A 24,082-nucleotide genomic window follows, 5' to 3' on the forward strand; every position below is an offset into this window, starting at 1 on the left:
ATGAATATTGTTTCTTCCTATTACATGCTGTTAAAGGACTAATGGAGATTTGGAAGTAAAAAAAAATTAGGTCGCATTCACTACATAATTATAAAGAAGATCGGTTGTTTGTATCACCTATAAGACTGCTACAAAGCTTTGTCATGCTGATTATGTGAGGTGTTTCTTAATATTTTCAGAATAATTTTCTATTAAGAAATATAAAAAATCCTTAGTTAATGAAAATATTATTAAATGAAATGAAGAAAAATCCATCATATTCCCAGTTTCTTAATAGATCAAATAGTTTAACTTGATATCAAGTCAATAAAAATTTGATCTTCATTGAATGAAAATAGCTTGCATAATGGTACTGTATTCAGCTTTCAACTTCATTGGGTTTAATCAGTCCACTAAGGAGACTGAAACATCCAACCAAATTAAAATGCAGCATTCCACTTTTCAAAGGACTAATATATTTACACTATATCTTGTTCTTAAGCCAGTAAATGAAGAGAAATAGAGGAGGGATTATCCTTCAGATGTTTTTCTCCCACAGTAACTAAGTAAATACAGACCTTTTGACATCCTGGTTTTCCTCTGAAATTATTTAATCTCAGCACTATTTCAAGATTGCAGTGCTTATTTAGTATAAAATGTGTGTAACCAAAAGATTGAAAGAAAAAAGAGAAAAGAGACATTTTAAAATGTTTTCAGGTACCTCCTTTGCTTTGTGATAACTAAAGTATAATTTTGGTTACAGTTCACTGGTTGGTCAAGTTTCTTCTTACTAGACTTTTCCAAGATATCTTAAAGCTCAGTAGATTGAGTGGGGGCTGTGATAGTTTTACTGACAGTTTCCCAGTCTTCAGACTGAGAGCTTTAAAGGAGATTACATTATCCTCAGGTGTTTGCAATACAGCACACAGTGGTTTGTCATCAAATGATTTGTCTTTGGAAAAATGGAGCTTAAAAATGATTGTTTAAACATATTTTTACACTTGATCCCTGGCAGTTACAGACCATCTCGGATTATGCAATTATGATTCAAAATGGAGAACTATAGAATAAATAAACTGAGATTTTGAAACTAATTTTATGTGTTTGGATAAATTAGTTGTACAGGCTTTTAAAATAAGGCAATTCAAATTGAGGCAAAATGGTGATTCATCTTTCTAGGCTAGAATATGATTAGTTGAGTGCAAAAATAAAATAAAAAAAAATTCTCTTAAACATTAAACTGTAGGAAGCAGACTTTTGAGCAAACAAGTCTATAACTTGATCCTCTCCCAGTGAGCATAAGCACTTCAGACTGTTGTGCGTATAGTGAATACTGCAGCGCACAAGTACTAGAAGTTGGCTTTGCTGTCATTGGAGAAATTCCATGTTCTCTTCAAGCCTGAAATTCGTGGCCAGAACAGGCAGGCAAGCAGCAACATAGTTGTAAAAACTGGTTTATTTTTTAAAAATAAATACAAAAATATAAATATAAAACATTGGCAGATAGAATTTGATGAAATGAAGTTGCACAAACTTTTTTTTTAAACCAGCTGCATATTACACTTATTAACACCACATGTACATTTTGTTTTATTTTAATGTACAGAACAGGACATACTGGATTTTTTTCTTCTTTACCATCTCAAAAGCTTGCAGGGATAAGACATGTACCTAACAGAAGCGGCTTGTACATGAGGTTGCTTAAGGGATTATCACCCTGCCCAAATTTCTGAAGGTAAGATATTCTTTATTTTAATTACTAAAATGGACAACACTGAATTTCCATAGCTTTGGCTCTTGGAAGTTGATTAAATAAAATGCTGTATATATTCCAAGTGGCATCCTACTAGAAAGAATGAATGACATTAATGGACAAGTTTAAAACAAATTTTAAAAGGAAACCATTGTGCTGAGTGGCAGGAAAAAATTTCCTGAATGTTAAATACTGTTGAGTGCAGAAGGTGTCTGTAAAATTACTTCCACTCAAAGGAAAAAAAAATGAAGCTACTGTAGGTTAAGAAGCGTCTTTGTCACTTTCTCCTCCACCGTACATCTCAGCTAGCTTATTAAACCGAGGGCCCCATTCTCGGAGGTAATCATAGTTTTGGTCTCCTTCGGTAGTACCTGACTCCAAGGAGCTCAAAGATTCAGCTATTGAATCGTTTCCTTCATAGGCATAGGTTGCAAGCGAGTCATACGGTGGTGCGGAAGGATCAGTATCATGCTCTTTTAGCCTTTGGTTAATGAAATCTCGGACATCTGTGTTGTCTGGTGCCGAAGGAGTCCTGCGTGGTACAAATAATGTTTCAGGGATAATGTCTCGTCGAAGCTTCTTATCTTCAATAGCTGCAGGATTCCTCAGTGTGCCAATATCAAAGGCTTGGGTGTCTTCCTCTCCACCACCTTCATCATTATAACTCACAATGTTGTCTCTGATGTCCTCTTTAGAGAGGATCAAAGGCTCCTTCTTTCGTTGCCTCTTCAGAGCAGCAAATAGCACCACTATAACTTAAAGAGAGAAACAAAGGATGGAAGATCTCTATTGAACAATTTCTTAGCAGTAAATTCACCAGGTAAAAGAACTACGTTTCAGCTACATTTCAGCAACTCGTTTCTGTTTGATAACTGGATAAACACCTCTATCTGTATTATGGTAGCAAAGTAAGGTCTATATCAAAAAGTGCTATTTTGCACACCAGTGGTGTGCTCTGCTTTACAGGACTGTGAGTTTGTCTGCATGCTCCTTCTGTAAATGTAATGAGCTTTAAAATAGCCAGGTCTATTCTGAAGATATTTTCCCTTTTTCAGGCTCAAAGTACACTGTTAAAAACTGTGTTTGAGGTGAATTATAGGTCATTAGGTGATATTCTGAAAACTACAAAAGGAGGTTTTACAAAATTTTTTATTTATTACAGCTCAGAAACCTATGGATAGACAGTGCTTTAATATAAAAAAATATTGTTTACTATGTTATTATGTGTGAAATATATCCTGTATGTTGACTTTAAATAGTTTTTTTAATAAAAAGAGACGTTTCCTCAAGAAAAATTTAAAATGAAAGACATGAAAGCAGTTTTTGAATATGCTATTCCTCCCTTCTGATATTTCTTTTTTTTTTGGACAATTTAAAAAAGAACATAAATGAGCTTCTGTTAGCACACTGATAGTTGTAACAGTCTGAAACTTGAATTCTTATTTACAGTGTCCAATTAACAGAAAAACAGGGTTTGCCTTTTTTTTTCCCTTTTTGTTTCAAGCTGCAGTTTAATTCTTCTTGCAAAATCCACAATCATTGATTTTATCACCTGCATAGCTTCGTAAAATGAATCAGGACTGAAAGATTTGTTCCTGGGTGGGGGAAGATGCATTTCTTTTCTTACCTAGCAGGATGATGATGCAGAGGAGAATGGCAACCAGTGCCCCCGTGCTGAGGCCGGCAGGGAGGAGCAAGGCCTCAGCACTGCAGGACTGCATGTTCCCCCGGCTGTCGCAGGCACACACTCGAATGGTCAGCGTGCCCGTGCTGCTCTGGATTGGGTAGTCATTGTCCGATATCACCACTGGTAGAAGGTAAGTACTTATTTCATGTCGACTAAAGCCATTCCGTCTTGTCAAAATTCTGGCAGTGTTATCTAGGTTGGTTAAAATATATTGTTGTAGACTACATGAACATAAAATGTATCATTTATAGTAGATGCAAACCACCATATTTTACATCAGCAGTAGCACTTTGAAATAGTTCCTGGTATCATAGTGATATCTCTCTTTTTCTAACAACATTCCCATTTGATCAGAAAGCTATTTATAATTTTTAGGTACATCTGTTCTGCTTCTCTGTGCCTCTGCACCACTTTTGCATGTGATTTGAAAAGAGGATTTCTCAAAGCTTAAAATGTTTTATAGATTAATGCATGTGGTTCGTGACACAGTTGTAGTTCAGGGCTGAAGCCCTGAAATGCAATGGCCAACTGAGAAAAAATAACCTTCCACTTCACGCAGTTCAACAAGCACTCTGCTCTGAAAGATTCTTTCTATGGATCATCTGTGACAACACCCATGGGAATGCTATCTGTCAACTTAGTATGAGATTTGCTACACCAAAACACTTTCAACACACTGTAGAACAATGAATTATGTACCTTAGCACATGGAGTAGATTTTTTTTTTACAGAAATTGTCTCAGGAATTCAGAAAATGTGAAAGACGGTAGGTTTACCTGCACATTTATGAGAAGTGAACTTATTAAACTGTACTGCAGCAGACAAATCTTAGTTGGATGCAGTACACTTCAGCATCAAAAGCTATTCACTGAGCATCCAGAGGGAAGGAAAGGAAGAGAAGGAATGAATAACAGGGAGACTATTTCTTCTGTTGTTAGAGTCACAACACGAGAGTGTCAGCCAACACCAGAGTCATTAATTTTTTAGTCCAAAAGAGAGAAAATTAATATTTAGACTCCACTAAAAGGAAAATTTAATTTTCATTGTATTTTTTGATTGCTTCAGCTCAGTGGTTAGCTATCTTGACAGCCAACTTCAGGCTGAATGAAAATAACCCATGTGCAAAAAGAAAGAAAATCATTGCAGATAGCAAAGAAAGAGCAAGATCCATGCCTCTCTGCACTCCTAGTCACCAGGTGACTATCCTAGTCACCAAGATATAATATTAGTTTAAAATATTAAATTTTTCATAGACTTCAAGATGTGAAATACAAAGTTTTCCTTTATTGCTTCCCTCCATTGTTTTTATGTATTTTTATGTTTTTGTTTTTCAGTCAACATCAAAAATTATGCATCTGATGGATCTTTAAATACCTCTCCAGCTGGGGAATTTATAAGTTACCCACAGTATTTGATTTCAAGTCTTCACTTTCCTTATTGTTAGAATTCTTTTTTCTGCTGTTGCTTGCAGCCTATTACTTCCTGAAATCTTCATCAGGATTATTCCCATTGCCTTTATACCTTTAACACATTTGAAGACTGATACCATGTTCCCCTTGATTTATTTCTTTTGTAATCTAGAATCCTCTCCATTAGTCATACTTATAAAGAAGGTCAAAATGTATAGTCCTCCTTCCCCAACAGAAGCTTCTGAAAATTTTCTCTGATAAAGGAAGATTGACAATGGATCAATAGAAAAACCAAAGTGGCTATGCTCTCAAAACCATCATTTACGTTAATGGTCAGAAGGAAGTAAAACATAAGGCCAAGGGAATCAGAACTATATGACAGAAGGCTAAAGAGTAAAATCTCAACTTGCCAGTTGAAGGCATTTTTAAAGCTTTTTTTTTTTCTACTTTAGTCATGCATTTCATGTATCTCTTACCCCAAGCCAACACATACTGATTTTCTTTATAATTTGTTTTATCACATTTTTGCCTCCCTTAAACAGATAAAAATGTAGAAGTCCTATACCTCAAACATTCAGGCAAAGTATTTGTCTTGCTAGCATCAACCTTCTCTACCAACTGATAGATGTCAAAAGCAAATACATTTCAGGAATGCAGTGTGACAGCAAAGATAAACTCCTTCCTTGGAATAGGCGTGAATTTTACCTTCATTATCCTGAACAGTGAAGTTAGGATTAACGGCAGCTAAACTGAAGAAAAATTTCTGTCCACCAAGAGGGTCATCTTTGTCTACTGCACTTATGGTTTGAATAAGCTGCAGGGAAAAAAACAAGCAAACAAGCAACAAAAAAACCCCAAATACATCTAGGTTTTTGATACGGTTGTCTGATCAAGGAAGAAAAAATATTAAAATAACAATATTCAAACATATTGATTTAATAATATATTAACTGAACAAATATTAAACAAGTGTACTATATAAGTTTTTCCCACAAGAACATCTTTATCTTTCATGTGGTAGTACATGTACACCTATATTTTTATAGCTACATGTGGACAAAACTTGCTAAAAATAGTTTCAGCTGTAGCCTAAGTATTTTTTATTCTTCATCTCTGATTCATCATTTTAATTCAAATCATAACCTAAGACAGTACTTCACAGGAAGTTTTCTGTTTTTGTGATAAAAATAGTATTTTACCAAACAGATATTTCTGATAGGGAAGTTAAAGCTTAAAATTAAATTTCAAAATTAAATCATTTGTTTCTAAACATGATTTTTCTATTTAGTAGTGTAGCAAAACACATGAGTATGATTCCTGAGATGAAAAAGGCCAGTTAGATTATATATATATTTCAATTCTTATAAAACACAGTACATTCTAGAGACGCACCACCTCAGTGTGGGATGACAATCAGGTGTCACAATTCTCAGAGTAAGCTGCATCAGGTCAGTTTAACACTTGCACTGAGTGTTTTCTCCAATGCCTACAAGATATTGTGGGTATTTTTGGGAAAGTAATGGCAAACTCTTTATCAACATTTGTTTATCTGTTAGATAAGTGAATGTGTGACTTTTTCACTGAAGTTTCTATATCTAAGGGAGGAAAAATATTGTTTCCCAAACAAAATAAATTTTGGCATATTTATTGCTTAATTTTAGAGTGGGACATTTTTATACCACAGCGATAAAAAATGAACTTATAGCTGGATTTTTGTGCATGCATGCTTGAATGTTCAGTTATGTTCTTAAGTTTAACTTCCAAAAATAGATTAATCTTTAGTCTCCATCATTTTTCTTCTTGACTTCTTATCCATCATTTTAAATTGCACTGATTTTTCAACCATGGAATTACATCTAATTTTTAACAGTGCTCATTCCCTGTGGCATACTTGTTAAACCCTGTTTGTTTTTCCTCTTCCAGTTCTTTCAAATACAGACATTACTCTTCATTTCACAGCTTTTGTCAGGTCTGATCATCTTTAATATCAACAACTACAATGTACTCCTGTTTGCCCTAACAAATGCATGACTAACTCACAACTTCTCTATTGTCCATCCAGAAAACAGCAATAAATTTCTTCATGAGGCAAGGATCAGATTTCTTTAAATATAGCAGCTTCCTTACTTTCTCAACTGGAGTTTTGTCTTTCTCTAAATCTGTTTTCTTACATGATCCCCCAGTAACTTACAAAACAAACAAAACTGATAATCCAAGCATAGAATATTATTTATTTTTCAGGAAAGAATATTTTAATTATTTATTGAGTAATTAGCTTATAAATATTGAGAGGTATGAAAAAAAATAAATCAAGAAAACACTAGTCCATTTTAATTCACAACTAGAGAACATGAAGACCATCAGTTAGGATGATGAAAATAAACTGATTTTCTGAGTGTTCATACTTGTAGTTTAAAAAGAGTACGTAGAAATGAAAGCATTATATTGCACAGTTTCAAACTATTTCCTGATAATATTGGTTACTTCATCAGTGTGATATGTCCTGCATTGACATGTGGTTTCAAACACTGTTTTTATCTCTTAGACCTGTCAGCCATGGGAAACCCCTGTTATACCCCCTGTAAGTTGCTTCTTCTTGCTATCAATGCTGCAAAGGAGTAGCTGCAGGGAAGCCAAGGATGTTACTCTGTATGATAACAGTCAGGAAATTAAGTAGTCATGAGGGTTGTGAGTCACTAAAAAACTGATTACAGAGTGGAAACAAGTTTGCTGTATAGCCTACTTATTCCAACAAAATTCATCTTTCTGCTTGGTAGGCTGCTTTTGACCATCAGTTCTATCAACTGTTTAAGTAAACATGTTTTTTTTTTTTTTAATTCACTATATATTTGCTTTTAAATGCAGTACAAATTCTGTAACAGGTAATGTGCTATTAAGGAAAAAAAAAAAAAGCAGAACTTTTCAGAAACTGTAAATAAATTTGCAGTTCAAAAACTTTCTCTTACCAGAGTAAAAAAAGTAAAACTTTGAGAGTTTTTGAAAAAGGTAAGGCAAAAGGAAAATTCTGATACCAGTAAAACCACTAGAAGGTATCAGATCTATGGAAATATACTGAAAAAAACTATGGTAAGAATGAATCAGGGGACCTGGAAAAAAAAGAGAAAAAAAAATTCAAGTAAATTGACTACAAATTGTAGTATCTCAAAAGAAGAGAGGGAGATGCAATAAACACAGATAAAATAAGGCTTCAAGATTGAAGGATATAAGAAAGTTCTATAAAAACATCTGAAAAAAAAAAGAAGAGAAAATTGAAAGCTAGGAAATGAAACCACAAGAAATTTAGTTTTTCAATAGATATAAATTTTAGTCATTTTTAGAAAGACACCTGGTGAATATAACAAGGAAATTGCTGGAAATATAAAGATACCAAAGGTATGTTTAAGCACAGTTATAGAGAGAAAAATATCCCTGATGAAGATTGTTATATGGGTCAGATGTGTTGATATGAAGAGGAGTAACATAAAAAGAATTAGTTCAAGAAACCTACTGTGTTTATATAATTTATGCTGAATTAAGATATTATGAGTTAGACCTCTTTATATAACATGGGGACATATGAAAAGAAGAGTGGGTGAGTATAGATTTTGTAAAATGAAGGCTAATAACAGGAAGATTGTAATGAGCCTGCTTGGAGACCCAAACAAATGGAAATACATCTTTCCTCACTACTGCTGTGGGTTTGAAAGCTGTAGAGAGCCATGTTGTTTACCTACTCTTACCTCTGATTCACGGAGGTAGTCCTTTGGAAAAGAACACATGGGACCAGTAAGCCATTAGGCACCCTTGTTGGTATATTTTAGGTATACAACCCTCCCAGACACACATGGGGAGTTACAATGGCCCAGAGTAGAAGATGATGAATGGCCGAAGGGAAATGAAAGAAAAGCAAGCAGTTTCCCATTTAAACATCACAACATAGTTGTGTCAGGTGCAGGTGCCCCCAGTGCTGGCCGTAGGTGTCTGCCGGCATGGCCCCTGGATGGGGACCCCAGCGCAGGGCATGGCTGAGCCCCTCAACCACGGGCGGGAAGATGGGCAAGAGCCCCTGGAAAAGCCTGGGCAAGGGAGGGCAAAACACTTCCCAGTAGCCAGGGCTGAGGGAGGGGAACCGGGTGAGAAACAGCCCTGAGAGCCCTGAGGGCAGAGTGGGAGGAGGATAGGAGGGGAGAGACCTTGGCAGGGATGCCCTGCGGTCTGGGAGAGATCCGCGGTAGGATAGGTGTTTTCCTGCAGAGCTGGAGGTGACCCCATGCTGCAGGAGATTTATCCTGAAAGACTGCCATGCATGGGGAATACTCAGGCTCAAAGAGGAAAAAGAATGAGGAGGAAGGAATGTCAGAGACAAGAAGGTAGAGCAGTCAGTAGTGAAGGGGTGAAGGCGAACCTGGGAAGAAAGTAAGACGACGGGAAAGTGTTTCTTTTGTATTTGTTTTTCACCATCCTACTCTATTTTTAACTGATGGTATATTAATTTTCCCCAAGTTTAATCTATTTTACCAGTTATGGAAATTGATAAGTCTGAAGCCATTTCCTTTCTCATATTTTCTCCCCCTGTACTGTTGAGGAGGGAGGAAGTGGCTGGTTGGGCAGGTCAGCTCCTGCATTCTTTTCTTTTGGCAGGTCATTTGCAAAGAGAGAAGTAGGACATCTCTTCTGACCTTTACTATAGGGAAAAAATATATAGAAAAATCATACTCAACTTCCATGCAAAAATCTCTCTAAAGCAGAACTGATTTCTGCTTTCTACACTGCTTCCTATTTTTTACAGTAGAGGACCTTTGGAGGCTGGCTGCTGAGCTGCCAGACGTGTGACAGCTGGGAGCTGACAAAACCAGTGGGATTCCATCTGTCCAGATGCCCAGCTCCTGGCTCTTCTCACCTGGGGGTGGAGGACAGCTGAACTTCTTTGGTTACGAAGCTGCAGCAGTCTGAGCATGTCGCTGCTTTCCTTCCCTGACCTCCTACTGAGTCAGCCTTGTACAGCTCACATGAATGCCTGTGTCCTCTTTATGCCATCACACCAAGACTGTCCTCATTTTCAGGGGGTCGAAAGAACAGCAACCACCAAAATAGCATTCTGCCAGAGGTGCTGCTTGAGCTTTTTGAGATAGGATATTCACATTGTTTGTAAGGTCACAGCACGATCTGACATCAGCAGTAGTAGCAAGCAGGAAAACAATCACAGGCCTTTTGAGTCATTCAGACTACAAAAGTCACATTTCTCTCTTCCTATATATTTTCATATATGTGTATATACATGTATGTACACCCACATTTATCAGTATCACATATAGTGTGTGTATCTAATGTGTATGTATATATATAATTTAGGCTTCTTTATAAATTAAATAAATGGAAAACTATAATATTCATTAAAGTGTCTGTCTTTAGTAAGAAATAAAGTGAATACCACAGAATTTGTGACTGATGAAGCATCATTAGTTTCAGTGACCTACTGGAAGATACATATTTGATCATGGATCAAAAGTAATTACAAAAACCTGAAAGGGAAGAGAAATAGCATAAATGTGGGAGGAATCAAGCTTAGACAACCATGTTCAGTTGGGATTGATTAGATTCAGTCTCTCAGGACAGACTGAATTTGAAAATAACAAGTCTTATTTATGATCTACCAGTAAACAAGAAGAACATAATTACATTCAAATAGATTATTCATGTTATCCTGCATTGCAATTTTTCTCTTCCTGTAAATTACTTTCTCTAAGCCATCATTCACAACTCAGGTTTCTTAAAAAATGTTTATATTAATGGCCATTTTAGTAAATTTGGCAGGGTTTTTTTTCTGATAAAGAAGATGCTGTTGAGCTCTATAACAATTTAAATAAACCTTTGTGGGTGCATACACTTATTTAGCTTCACATTTTTTAGTCATAAATGATTAGTGTTATTTTATTCAACTTTTTAACTGACAATCTATTCTGAATGTAAACAGAAAAACAATGCAATGTAGAAATAACTTTTATATTTACTTTTAAATTATAGTGACCTGGATAATCTAGATAGTGGAGAAAAATCAGAGTTTCTTAAAATATATTTACATGGAAACTTAACTGTTATATTAACATTTTCTGTAAACTCCATTATTAGTATCCTGTATATAAATATTCTGAAACTTCAGGTGAATAAAATTTGTGGATTAATGCATTTAGACTTTTTTTTATTTAACCCAGGATTTTTTTTGTGAAACTGGAAGAGGAAAATTCAGTGTTCTTGTTTTCCAATTCTTAATCCATATGTCATATTGAAACTTATTAAAATATTAGTTTAGTATTTATAGAAGACATTACAACTGTCAAAAATTCTACATTTTTAGCCACTGATTTCCTTTTATCTAACAGCTTGAATTATCTTACAACTGTCAAACCAGACAAATGCCCTTGCTCAGTACCTCCAGATATTTTATGCATTACAGATTTGGGCCTTAAATCTTTTGTTCTAATTTCCAGCTGATGTCACTTTGGAATGAATAAAGGCAACCTGAATGTAAAATTTGTAATACAACCTGAATGCTATACCTGTGGGACTCAAACAGGTACGACAAGCTGGCACTTCTGCCATGTTCTATTCAAAAGTACTGAAAGGGTTGCACTGAGTTACTACTGCTACCATTTTAAAGGCATTATTACTGGCTGATTGTGCTCTGGGACATGTAATAGGAAAACATTTTTTTAACAGTTCTAATAAGCAGCTGTCTATTAGGAATTGGATATTAAGTAGTGCAGTCATTTCAATTAAATTGAGGTATACATTGTATAGCCTCTAAGAGGCAAACCAAAATATTATGTTACCAGTTTAAAAAAGCATGTTTTTTTTTCTTTTTCAGAAGTTTTTGATGTGATAATGAAAGATAAATCTAACAATTAAAAAAAAAGTGTGGCAGATGTAGTTGTTTGTAATCACCATCAGCATGGATTGAAATATATCTGAATTTTGCTATTTGAGAGTTAATGAAAAAATAGATCAAATGTTTTAGTAGTTACATATAGTGTTTTACTTTGTGAAATTAATGGCAAAACAAATTATTATCATGTCTCTTGTACACATCTAGTCAGGATTTAAGAGTACTACAGGATAAGGTAAAGAAAATTGATGTTGTTGCAATATACTGAGATTTCACTCTAAACCTCACCTACAGAACTACTTTGCTTTCATTTTTAACATTTCAGAAACTATTTCAGATATGATTTTTCTCAAGCAACAGGCAAGAATGATCTACAGTTGCATGCTGTAGCAAAACTGGATAGTAGGCAGTGTTTATCAGAGGCATACCTGTCCAGCTCTTGCATTTTCACAGACAAAAGTATCGTAGAATACAGCAAACTGTGGAGCATTGTCATTAACATCCAAAATTCTTACATAAACAGGAACACGAGTAGTATCTTTGGGGTTGTCTGACAGTAGAAGAGAGAAGAAAAAAGAGATTATTTTCTTACTAAGAATTTTCTGTTTTCTTCCAAATTTCTTGAGCAATAATCTTGTAAGATTAGGTTTGAATTTGATCAATATTTAGCATACAAACTCGTAACATGTAAGAATCAGGCCTTCTGAAAAATAAGGAAATTATTTGTTTAGAGCAAATAAAGTATTAGTATCTCATGAGTAATTAAGATTTTATATGAAAATAGAGGATGCAAATGTTAATCTATTAAAATTTAGTGTATTAAAGTCTGACATTACAATCATAACAAATTTGATTATTTGATAGGCTCAAGGTTTTGTAAGATTTTGATGTTTAATTTTAAAATTATTTGTGTTCTCATTTGTTTTAGAGAGAAGACATTACTGACTTTATGCATTATATTGGGTTTTGTTGGGATATAGTTAATTTAGTCAATGACATGCATATATATTTTGAACATTTATCAAGCCTGACTTTCCTCTTTTGTGCCTAAAGAAATTCCAACAAAACAGATAAAAGTAACACCCAAAAGAATCTGCAACAGAATTTATTAAAATGGGTGTTTATGTGTTTGAATTTCCTTAAAAAATATGAAGGTAGATTTTCAGACATCAGGTTAAGAAACAAAAATAGTAACCTCCCCCTTGCCAAATGCCAAAACCCTAATTTTATTTATAGAGTTCTCTTCTATTAGTATGGGTTAGTTCAGGAATACAAGTGTCCTTGTTCTCACTTGCTATCCAAAGAATATGAAGTAATGCCTGGGTGTAAAAAAGTGCAGCCGTTTCTTGGAATTCTGGTGGATGGTAGCTAAATACTATATGATTTTCGCAATATGAATGGAATGGGATAAGTAACAACAGTGAGAGATAATTCCAAATTACTGATTCCCCTCTTCCCCTGTTTTATTCTGCTTCAAATATTAGGAGCAGCTGGAATTATGTTCACTTGTTATCAGTAACACCTTTGCTAAAAAGTATGATAAGGATCTTTTTGGCATCCTGAATTGTTGAAAATGCCAGGTTTAGGACACAGTTTTTCATAGCCTTTTGCATATTTGTACTAACTTTTCAAATAATTTCTAGTCTTTACACTGCTTTCCCATTTTGTAATGGGTAACATTTGTAAAGATTTAAAGACCTAAATCTCTCCCTTAACTTCTTCCTCCAAAGCTAACACATCTCTTTGGAGAATGCTAGCTACTCCCAATATGTCCAGAATGTAAATTTGCTCTAAGTTTCATGACAAGGAAATAAGTTGAGCACTGAAATATAATTATACAAGGAGGCAAAGTTTTTTCATTATATAAATCTGAAAAGTATTTGCACAACATTGGACAGCACTCTGAAGGGTTCCAAGCTCAGGCTAATGCATCACAAGAAAAAAAAAAAGTCTTAAAAAAAAAGAGTACAGTTGTTTGATGTTTGTTTGTTTGTTTGTTTGTGTGTGGGTTTCTTTTGTGTTGTATTTTAGGGGTTTTTTGGTGGTTTTTTTGGTTTGTTTTTGTTTGTTTGTTTGGTTTTTTTTAGAGAGTGATTAATTGTCAGGGCACAATGTTCCATTTCGTTCTCTACAGTGTAGCTCTTGCCAGCCATGTTTCACTGCTGATCAGTATTTTTTTACATTTTTTTTTCAACTGACATAAAGTTAACCCTAAAAAATAAGTGACTTCGAAAACAAGTGGTTCTTAGTAGTAGCTGATTTCAAAGGTCAGACCTTTGTCCTTCAGAAAATCTTCTGTCCATTGATTAGATCTAATCTCAATAATGTAGCAGACTTAGGAGGACCTCTGCTTTTCTCTTTGTACTATTAACATGAAAATATCCACAGAGAGATTATTTAAATAATCCAAGAAAGGCTACATCGTAGGATCAAATTGAACAGAACTTGTAAGATATATTGATTCCAAGAGCTGTAGGTGTAGATACTATAGGAAGAGGTAATGAAAGGATTTTTAAAGAAAATGAAGAAAACAATAGAGATAAAAACATAGATTACCATTCTAAACTGCTATTTTAACAGCAAAATCATGTTACAGTCCTCCAAGAAAAGGAAGAAAACAGAATTACTCCAGTGATATTATTTAATTTGGTAACATTTGAGAAATAACTTGGACATTAAAGGTCAGCGATGGATGTAGGTGAGGAAAGAAGCAGTGAGGAAACAGTCATTGCTAGCTTCCCACAATTTGCCTTTCCAAAACATCTAGTAGAAAGGGAAAGGAGGTAAGAAAGGGAGGGTTTTTTCCTCACAAAGTCACAGGTGTAACTTTACAAGCTAAGGAAAACTGAAAGGAAAAAGGAAAACCAAATTAGCTTACTGATCTCAGATGCTATAACACTGAGATTGTGCCACTGTGATATTTCACGGTCAAGTGGCTTAGATGTATAGATGGATCCGTTTCCAGAATGAATGTTAAATATCCTGTCAAGGTCAGTGTGACGATCCAGAGAAAACCTAAATATAACAAAGAAATAGAAAGTATTGTCAATATTATAGAAGATGGAAGAAAGCATTTATTACAAGTCAATATAGGTTTTACGTTCTACGTGTTACATTACAAAGGTTAGTTTTGAGATGACATATATTTAGTTTCTATAAACACTTCCAAAAATTCTGAATATTAGCGCCATAGAATAAGGAATGAAAATTGGAAGAATTTAAAAAGTATGATGCAATAGTGTAATATTTGATAATCAGAGCTTTTACAGACATATATGAGAATCATAAAAAAGGTCCAAATTTCAATAAAATAATTTAAAAAAAAATAATCTTGAAAGGAAAGTTGTCTTTGATATACTGTTTTTTTTAGATTGAGACTAAACAGTAATTTATGAGTTTTTCAAAAGTATTGCTATAAGTTTACCTTCTACACTTCAGGATATAATAATTCACTAGAGATCAGGTTAAAAAAAATCTGTATGCAGAACTTTCATGAAGAGACGTTACAGGGCCTTCTGTATTACTGTAGTTGTTATACTTCTGCAGGCAAAACATCTCCTAACATAATATGCCGGCGTCAAACTATTATCAGAAAATTGCTCTTTCCTCCATTTTTTTCCCTGATATTGAACACTGCTTTCAATTAGGATTGAATCTTTGATGTGGAATTTAATGTAGGATTTTGCCAAATACAGAACGTTTATCAGTGTATGTGGCAGAATTGGGCCAAGTTTAAAAAAGAAGCTAGTACAATTGTACAGTGCAATAGAAACAGTTGTTCATGTTTCTATAAAATTTTATGAGTTATCTAAACGGTTCATTAAGTGTATCTGGTTTCACTTACAGTATTTAACTAAACTGAGCCAAATTAAAATTGTTGAGATATGAAAATAATATTTATACAGTCTTAGTGGCTATTGTTTGCTCACTCTACCAGACACAATAGAAGTAAATATGCAAAACAAACAAAATTCCAACAAACAAATCAACACCAAAATGAATACAAAAACAAAACAAAAGAAAATTAGAACAGTCAAAAATGACTTCTGAAAGTGCAATAAAGACTTCCTCAAATTATTTTTTTTTACTGCTAGCTTACTATAATAACTGTTAGTTACAATGAAATAGAAAACACTATTTGGTAGAGAAATTATATTTAAGACTATTTGGCTTGTATGATAAACATTTCATTTTACTTCATGCATGGTATTTGTTTTATTGAGGACAAGAACTTATATCATCAGCACTCTACCTAACAGTTTTTCAATAGGCAATAATCACTTCTCTAGCTAACAAGATCTGTTCTACATTGTTTCATTAAAACATGAGATAAGCACATATTTTTACCCCATCATATTACTTCTAATGGGATACAAATCGTACCAAAATTATTATTTCCAGAAAATACCTTCATATCCATTGAACAGAAATAGAAATTAGTCAACAGGAAGCTATTTGCATTTAATTTACAGGAAGTCTAAATTACATGCATTTTAAAATAAACAGATAAACAGGAAAAAAACCACCCAAACCTGAATCAATTCCACATTCTTAATCTCTGATTTTTTTTTAAATAACAGTGTTAAAGTATTATAGAAACTACTCTAATTTCAACATATGATAACCTTCAGACTACATTAGTTTAAAATGTTAGCTGTTTAATTCTGTACAAACATATTGTACTTTTTATTTGGTATTGATCTTATAAGAAATAAAAGCTTGTAAAAACTTATCCTAGGTAGTTATTATTTGAATGAATATACAAGGTTGCTTTGCAAGTTGAGGAACAGAACAAATGCCCTTCAAATAGTTTTAAAACTCTTGTTTTCAAATAGATAATATTAAGTGAAAGCTGAAATTACTGTACTATGAATAACGATATCACATATAACTTTGATCTTTTTCTTCAAGAGAACTAAATCTAGGTTTAGTGCTCCTGCTCAATTTTTTAGAAATTTCTTTACTCTTGCAACTATTGGTTTTCTCCACCTTCCTCTTCTAAATTATTTCCAATGTGAGAATGAAAAAACCCAACAGGATGTAAAAAAAAAGTATACAAAATAATCGTAACTTACAGTCTGTGTAAATAATAGTGATGAGGGAAATGCCTACAACAGTTCTTCAGTTCAAGTTATGTCAGATACAAAATAAGCAAAAGCTCCAAGTTTGCTCTTTTTCAGTCACAATTAAGATGCTATAACTACTAAACTTGGCAGTTAGCTCATGTAATTAAATTAAAGTTGCAATGTTAAGTTATTTATATATTCTTAAATTTTAAAGGTGTACTGTTATGTCTTATCTTTTCCATAAGTATGACTCACCATAGGAGAAAACAAGATTCATTTTCAGTTTCTAATCCACCTGGGCCTTATGAATATGTGGCAAAATTGACTATAAAGTCAGTAAATAAGGTTCTTTTGTCACAGTGTAAATTTGGTACTTTTTTTGGTATTTGAGACAGTATATATCCAACTTGGAAAGCACTGTCTTACATTTTTCTTAAAGCTTAAGAGTTTCAGAAAACTAAACTAATACCCTCCCCCCAAATATAGTTTATAACATACTCTTGTGTGCAAGTGACTGGTTGCTCCCCAGTGTGTTTGGAGGTTTACAGATTAGCATCATTCTCAGTTCTGTCTATCTATGGCACACAAATAACAGACGAAACACTACCACCTTATTCCTGTGAATAATGTGTACATGAAAATTCAAGCTGTATTACTCTTTATCTTAATTTCTTTGAGTTTACAAAGTCTTAGTATTACCTTATCGGACTTGAGGCTGAATCAGGATCCCTTGCCATTACCGTTCCTATTATTGTCCCCAATTCAATATCTTCATGCACCTCAAAAAGGTAAGAAGATCTGCTGAAAATGGGAGGTTCATCTACATCTTCTACAGAGATTTTCACAATAGTTGTATCTTTGAAAGGCCCAAGATAATAGAAGCGTGGATCCACATGAGTATTCTCAGCTTCTACTTTCAAAGTATAAAGTCGTCTTGTCTCATAATCCAGTGGCTAAAATAAAAATTGCGACAAAGTTTATTAAATTACATTTATATATTGACAGATATACCTATCCACATTATGGAAACTGAAGAGGACTCAAGCCTTATCAGATACTGCCTTCCACTGTGGGAATACCAAAACAATTCAGATTTTCCCCATCACAGGAATTACTTCATCTAGTAAAAAATGTCCATGGTTTTTAGACAAAGTGTCTCTTCCTAAACATTAGTTGAATTACCGCAGCATCAATGACAAAAAGTTTTTCAGTGTAAATAAACCAATTATTTTTTGCAGCTGTTTCATAAGAACATGGATTTGAAACAATCACAGAAGCATTTAAAATACTTGAAATACAGAGTGGAAATAGTAACATTTCAGAACAAGGTGCTCAACACTAATATTTCTCAGGAAATACTGTAAACTCCTGGAAAATTTAAATGGCCAGAATATTCTTATTGTCAGTCCTACGTAGCTGGTCTTAAATAACAGGAATGTTTCTGGTGTCTTTTAAGTAGGGTCTATACCTAGAGAGACAGTAAGAGCTTAATCTTGTTCCTTTTCATTTAATTTAGTGAATCCAGCAGCAGAGTTTTTTTGCAATATAGAGTTGACACTTCTGTCAGCAGTTCGTTTTTAAAATGGAAGGAGGAACAGCTCAGGGTTATAATTAGAAATCATTTTGGATAGAAAAGAATTCTATTCCTTCAAATTTTTCTAGCTGTCATAGATGAAAAATGTTAGCTAATTAATGATTCTGAGGAAATGAGCAAGATGAGAATTTACCTTTCTGACACAAAGAAGACTTCATTAACTCCCACAAAATCTCAGAGAGATATAGAACTAGTAGTTTTCATTCATCAAAATGGGTGGTTGAAGACTTATTTTTCTTCTGCCTAACTGCTTTTAAATACTAATTAATGTTCACAAAAGATGCAAAGTGACAGATTAGATATTTAAATACACTATTCAAGAGCAGAAAGATGCAGTACAGTGAAAGAATGAGTTTCTTCACTGCCCCAGACTTGTTTCAAAAAAGTAGTTAGAGCAGATGGGAGAATATCTGTGAATACAATTGAAAAATGCAACACAGTGCTATTTAACCTAGATCTACAACTATTGGTGTGTTTATAAAGTGCAGCATGCTGCTGTTAAAGGATGATGGCTTCAGGCCTGGAAGCAAAAAAAAAAAGATTCTAAATTCTAGTTCTACCTTATTCTAATTATGTGGCTTAATTTGCCAGAATGTGCACAATGAATATGTAAGCTTGCTACTACAACATACATATCCAATTTGAACATCTCTTCCACCTACACTGCAAAATATGGATGTGAAACCTGAGGATTAAACAGGTATTCCAACACATCAATAGTAATGAATTAAACTGTTGCCCAAATGTATGAAACTGTGGCAAATCAATTATTTTGTCTGTGAGAACTTGTATAGAAAAAATTGTATAGAAAAAGTTCTTTTACAGCAGATATTAAAATCAGACTTAATAACTTTAGGGCATAGTAAAGGAACACCAGCTATTTGTAGTTATTCACCACTGAAAACAGAAATTACAATCAATGGGGATAAATAGTAAAAATAAAAGTCCAGATTATTTTACTAAATCAATGAACTCAGCATTCTCATCTTCTTCCTTGCTAGTTAGTGTTGTTGTCTATGCTATTCAATAAACTACTTATTCATCAATAAGAGAAAGGATGCTTAAAAATGCATATTCTGTCAGACTGTTAATGAAAAAATCAGAAGATTTTGTTCATCAGTATTTATTAGTGACATTTTTCAAAGTGCTGTATTATAACTTATGGGGTTTTTTATGCTTGATTCTGCTACTGGAGTGGTTTTTCAAGACTCTATTAATTCAATATAACAGTAGACCCCAAACTTTGTTTTGTCGCTCTTTCCCAGGTAAACTACTACCCTGACTATGAACACAGAAGAACAGAGATTAAAGAGGAACACCCTCTTATCTTTGCAGAACTTATCTTTTCCTTGATTGCCATTGTCAAGAGATGTGGAGATATATTTTAGATCTGTTTGAAAAGCTAATATAAACAGTGTTTTATGATGGAAATGACACCTGAACTCATTAGAAGCACATCTCAAAAGCCCAAAGACAAGGACCAGGAGATTTCTGGAAGAGAATTTTTTGAGGAGCAGGCAAGTGGCATTTCTAACTGTGAGATAAGCACTTAGAAGATAAGCATCTGAAAGTGCCCTGACAATGCAAGACAGAGGGCAGAACTAAATCTAGCTCTGAAACAGGAACACCATTATTACATACATACAACTCATGTGGTAACAGTCTGATATGCTGCAAACAGAAACTTGAGCTTGAAACTCAACTTTCATGAGTGTGTTTGTGTTCTGGCATTCACTGGTCACCCAAGGAGATGAGAATCTCGCAGATAAGGAAAACCTATGTCTCCAAGTAGTGAGTGAATTGCTGATAACTTGCTGAACAAAATAGGTTACATGAATACGAAAGAAGTCTGCATTTGAAATCACAGAGATAATTAGTGCTAACACATTGGGGCTGGTCCTTTTTTTCATACTTTGCTGGCAACAACGCTTTACACCTATGCTGCGTCTCCACTATAGTTACCGACTTTTTTTTCCAGTTCATCTTAAAAGGAAACAGTTTCTTTCAGTCACTGATTGAGGATGCTTGCAGATGTTAAGCAGTTAGCATTTCATCACGTGATCTAAGCAATGAATATTTGTGATATAATATTAACAGAAAAATCATTTAGTGAATGCTGTTAATAGACACCTTTCGCACAGTTATGATGCCTTCCTGTGTGTCCTTCTGTGTCACAATATCAAACATGTCGGTCCCATCACCATCTATAATTCTGTACTCTACTTCTGCATTTTTTCCAGTGTCTGCATCTGTGGCTTTAACGCTGCCAATGGCTGTCCCAACTGGGGAGGACTCGGGAACCCGGAGATGGACAGTACCTGTCAAAGAGACAAAGAGCCACTCAGGACACCCACAAGACTGTACACATGCACTAAGTAGCATTGTGTCACACAGTAGCTGATAACATATTTCGGTGCACCTTTTATTCTAGAGACCTTGCCATTTAATACCAAGTGGAGGAGCAAATTCTGAGGCAGAGAACTATGCAGAGGAAAGCTCTAGATAGAAAACTGCAACAAAATTGTAGAAAAAACAGAGTCATAGAAAAATAGGCTTGAGAAGGACCTCTATTCTGTCTCAAAGAATCAACTGCCTGTACTTCTCTTGCCCTTCTTTTTCTTTCATTCCTGAAACATCATGTGGAAAGACTGTGTTCTTGCCAGGTTTCACTCTACTTTTTTCCCTTTGATAGCTAATCTTTGGGATACATTTTACATCTATTTTATCATGGAAGCAATAGAAAGGACAAAATTCCTTGACTTCACTGGTCAATTCTAAGAAACGGACTGACATTTCAGCTTTCAAAATTAGATAGTCAGATATCATACTAAATAAATTTGAGCAACATATTAATGCAAGGGTAGGCTTTTGAAAATCCACAAGCAGGTGTGCCTATACTTGTTAAAGCAGTTAATTTATATTTAAATGGGTCTATGAACATTGCAATTTTAGGGTTTTTCCACTTTTCTTGGCTCAGTTGTATCCCTTTATTGTAGTGTCATACATCTGATAAAGCACATATGAATAAAACTGTCATAATTCAGACGTGTTGCAGTAAATTGAAAATAAACATCTTACCATATATTTTAGTATTCTATGTCCTAGGCTTAGAGTGAAAACTGTAAATAAGATTCGAGATATTTGGTCCCATCTATCAGAACACATGTTATAAAAAACACGTGGGGGACCTAATGCACTATGAAGAATCCTCAGAAAAAGATTTTAAAATTAATGCAGATACAGTTGTCATTTCAAAGATGAAAGTGAAGTCATCAAATCTTTATTGAAAAATATTTTCTTCTATGGCCTTAGTTAAGTTTTCCAAGATTTGCTGTTCTACTTAGGGACTACCTAAATTGAGTCAGTTAGAAACATAGTTTAGTTGACAATAACAATAAAAGTGGAATTAGCAAAGGCCAGCAACTACGACAGTACAGAACTGAACATCCTACCCAAAAAGCAGCACATATATGCATTGTCATAAATAAGCAGTACAGAAAAGTCCATAAAGGTAGCTATTAGTTTTGTGCAATCAAGAAGAATCATGAGGAGAGAGCAGTGGCAAGGCTGTACAAGAAAGCCACTGGCAACATGATTCTATTATATCTTCAGGAAAGCACAGGTGAGGATTACTGGTGTATTACAAGCCAGCTACAGAGTGATACTCAGTGAAAAAAACCCTATTGTTCATCAGGTCATTTGAGATTTTCTTTCTGCTTCTACAGAGCTAATTTACAGAGCTAATTTTTTTCTGTTCTATTATTATGTTACCACTTGACAAGCCTAAAAAACCCTCCCAAAATTAAAAAATAAATACATTCACCTTAGTTTGTAATTAAATTTTGAATGAAAAATATTGAATTTTAATCTCTTCATATAATTTTACTTAGGCAGCTTTTAATATGAAACTGACACATAGCAGCAGAATGAATACTTTATGACCATGTACACTCCACATTCTATTTATATGTATTTATTTTTGTCAGTTACATTTTGGTGTTTAATCAAGTGATTTATCCAGCATTTGCTTTAACATTTTTATTACCTTTATCTAATACCTAAATCTGTATACTTTGCTACATTAGTAGAGAATCTCTCTGTAATCATCTAGTGGTTAAAAAAAAAAAAAATGGCCTCAGTACCCATTAGTATTTAATCAGTACTACATGAGAATATGGTGGAAGACTGTGGTGGTTTTTTTGGTTTTTTTTTGTTTTTTCCAGTTAATATTCATGCACTGTCATTATTTTTATGGAGTGTTAACTATTCGCCACATTTTTTTCTGGAGTGCTTAAAACTACATCCCTAAGCCATGACTTGTGGACATTACTTTGACTCCCAATGCAATACCCAAGTCATTAATTTAGTCTACAAAGTGGTAAGAGCTCATATCTTGAATTGCTAATAAGGTAGTGGAAACAGAGAGTGAAAATAACCAGAAACCTATAATCTGAAAGATAATTTTTAATCTAATCTATCCATTTATAGAAATCTCCACCATAGTATGAGACACTTCATTTTATTATTTATGTCACTGGAGACATTCAATGCATTGATTAAGTATGGGGTGCAGTGCAGCTTTATACACTGTGTCAGAACACAAATTTCACTGGACTAGAATTATGCTTGCAAAACTCTGCTGTCAATCTTATTTCTCTCTTCTCAGGAAAAGTAGTTTACTGTTTGCATTTACTTCAGTGGATGATGTTTTTTCATCTGTCTGTCAGGAAAAGAAATGGGAGGATCAAGGAAAGGAAAACTTTTCCATATACTAAGGAGAGTGGAAATCAACTGATAAGATTAAAGTCTACACACTTTGGACTGCAAATACTTCAATCAGTCATAAAGAATGAAAAAACAATCTTATTTTTTTGTTTACCCTTCTTTTGATTCACTTTTGAATAAGCATATAATGTAAATATTTTTATAGAGTACTACAGGCTGTAGTCTCACAGGAGACATGGGCTGCCATAATTTAGTTGCACTGAGTTTCAGTCAGACTCAGGCTTCTAAGCCCATAAATTACTTTTTCCCTTTACCATTGGTCAACACTATCTCCTTACTTCTGAGAACACTTGAAAATATTACAGTTGAAATAGAGATCCAGTGTCTGAGGTCTTTGATGACCTTTCTGCAACACCATGAAAAAGTTTTCAATTTTATCATTTCCTCAGAAGAAGAACCACTGCTATCTGTATGGTTTCCAGTATATGTTTAGGAAGAGAAAAATATTCTGAAGAACGCTTGTTCCATAGTCTAAACAGAGGAACTAGTGACTCCTTTTTTTTTTTTTTTTTTTTAAGTATGATAAAGTGAATTCTGTGAATTTTCCACAATTATAATATGAGTTTCTTGTGGGAGATATTTAAGCTGGTTTGAAACATTTTATTGAAACATATAGTTATAATATGCTGAGTCCTGTGAAAACATAATGGGCATTTTAATACTTTTCCTGGTAATTCATAAATCTGATATGAATATTATTGTCTCATGAACCTATTACATCTGGATTTTTATTAATGGAATAAAAATAATTTAACTTAATCACTTTCAATTCCAGTAGTCTCATGAACTCAACTCCAGTAGTCTGTTAAAATCATGAATCATTATAATGTCTATTTGCATTTTGAGATTAAATATAATGATTTTTTTGAAATTCAATAGCTATTTTTACTTTTATATATGTCTAGTACAATTACTCATCCTTATAA

General features: G+C 34.0%; 1 protein-coding gene across 3 annotated transcripts in view; it reads right to left on the reverse strand.

The window, feature by feature from the left end:
- Positions 1-1,417: 1,417 nt before the first annotated feature.
- Positions 1,418-24,082, reverse strand: part of CDH10 (cadherin 10) — a 96,002-nt gene continuing 73,337 nt past the window's right edge. For all 3 annotated transcript variants that reach the window (XM_050331429.1, XM_050331417.1, XM_050331409.1), the window contains 7 exons: positions 20,502-20,689; positions 17,477-17,730; positions 14,590-14,726; positions 12,140-12,261; positions 5,534-5,642; positions 3,360-3,611; positions 1,418-2,487 (listed from right to left, as the gene is read on the reverse strand). In XM_050331429.1, the coding sequence (XP_050187386.1) occupies positions 1,994-2,487; positions 3,360-3,611; positions 5,534-5,642; positions 12,140-12,261; positions 14,590-14,726; positions 17,477-17,730; positions 20,502-20,689 (1,556 nt within the window). In that variant the 3' untranslated portion in view covers positions 1,418-1,993. The remainder of the gene's footprint in view (positions 2,488-3,359; positions 3,612-5,533; positions 5,643-12,139; positions 12,262-14,589; positions 14,727-17,476; positions 17,731-20,501; positions 20,690-24,082) is intronic.

Source organism: Myiozetetes cayanensis, unplaced genomic scaffold (genome assembly GCF_022539395.1).
Source record: "Myiozetetes cayanensis isolate MyiCay16 unplaced genomic scaffold, myiCay2020 scf1, whole genome shotgun sequence".
In the NCBI taxonomy this organism is placed as follows: domain Eukaryota; kingdom Metazoa; phylum Chordata; class Aves; order Passeriformes; family Tyrannidae; genus Myiozetetes; species Myiozetetes cayanensis.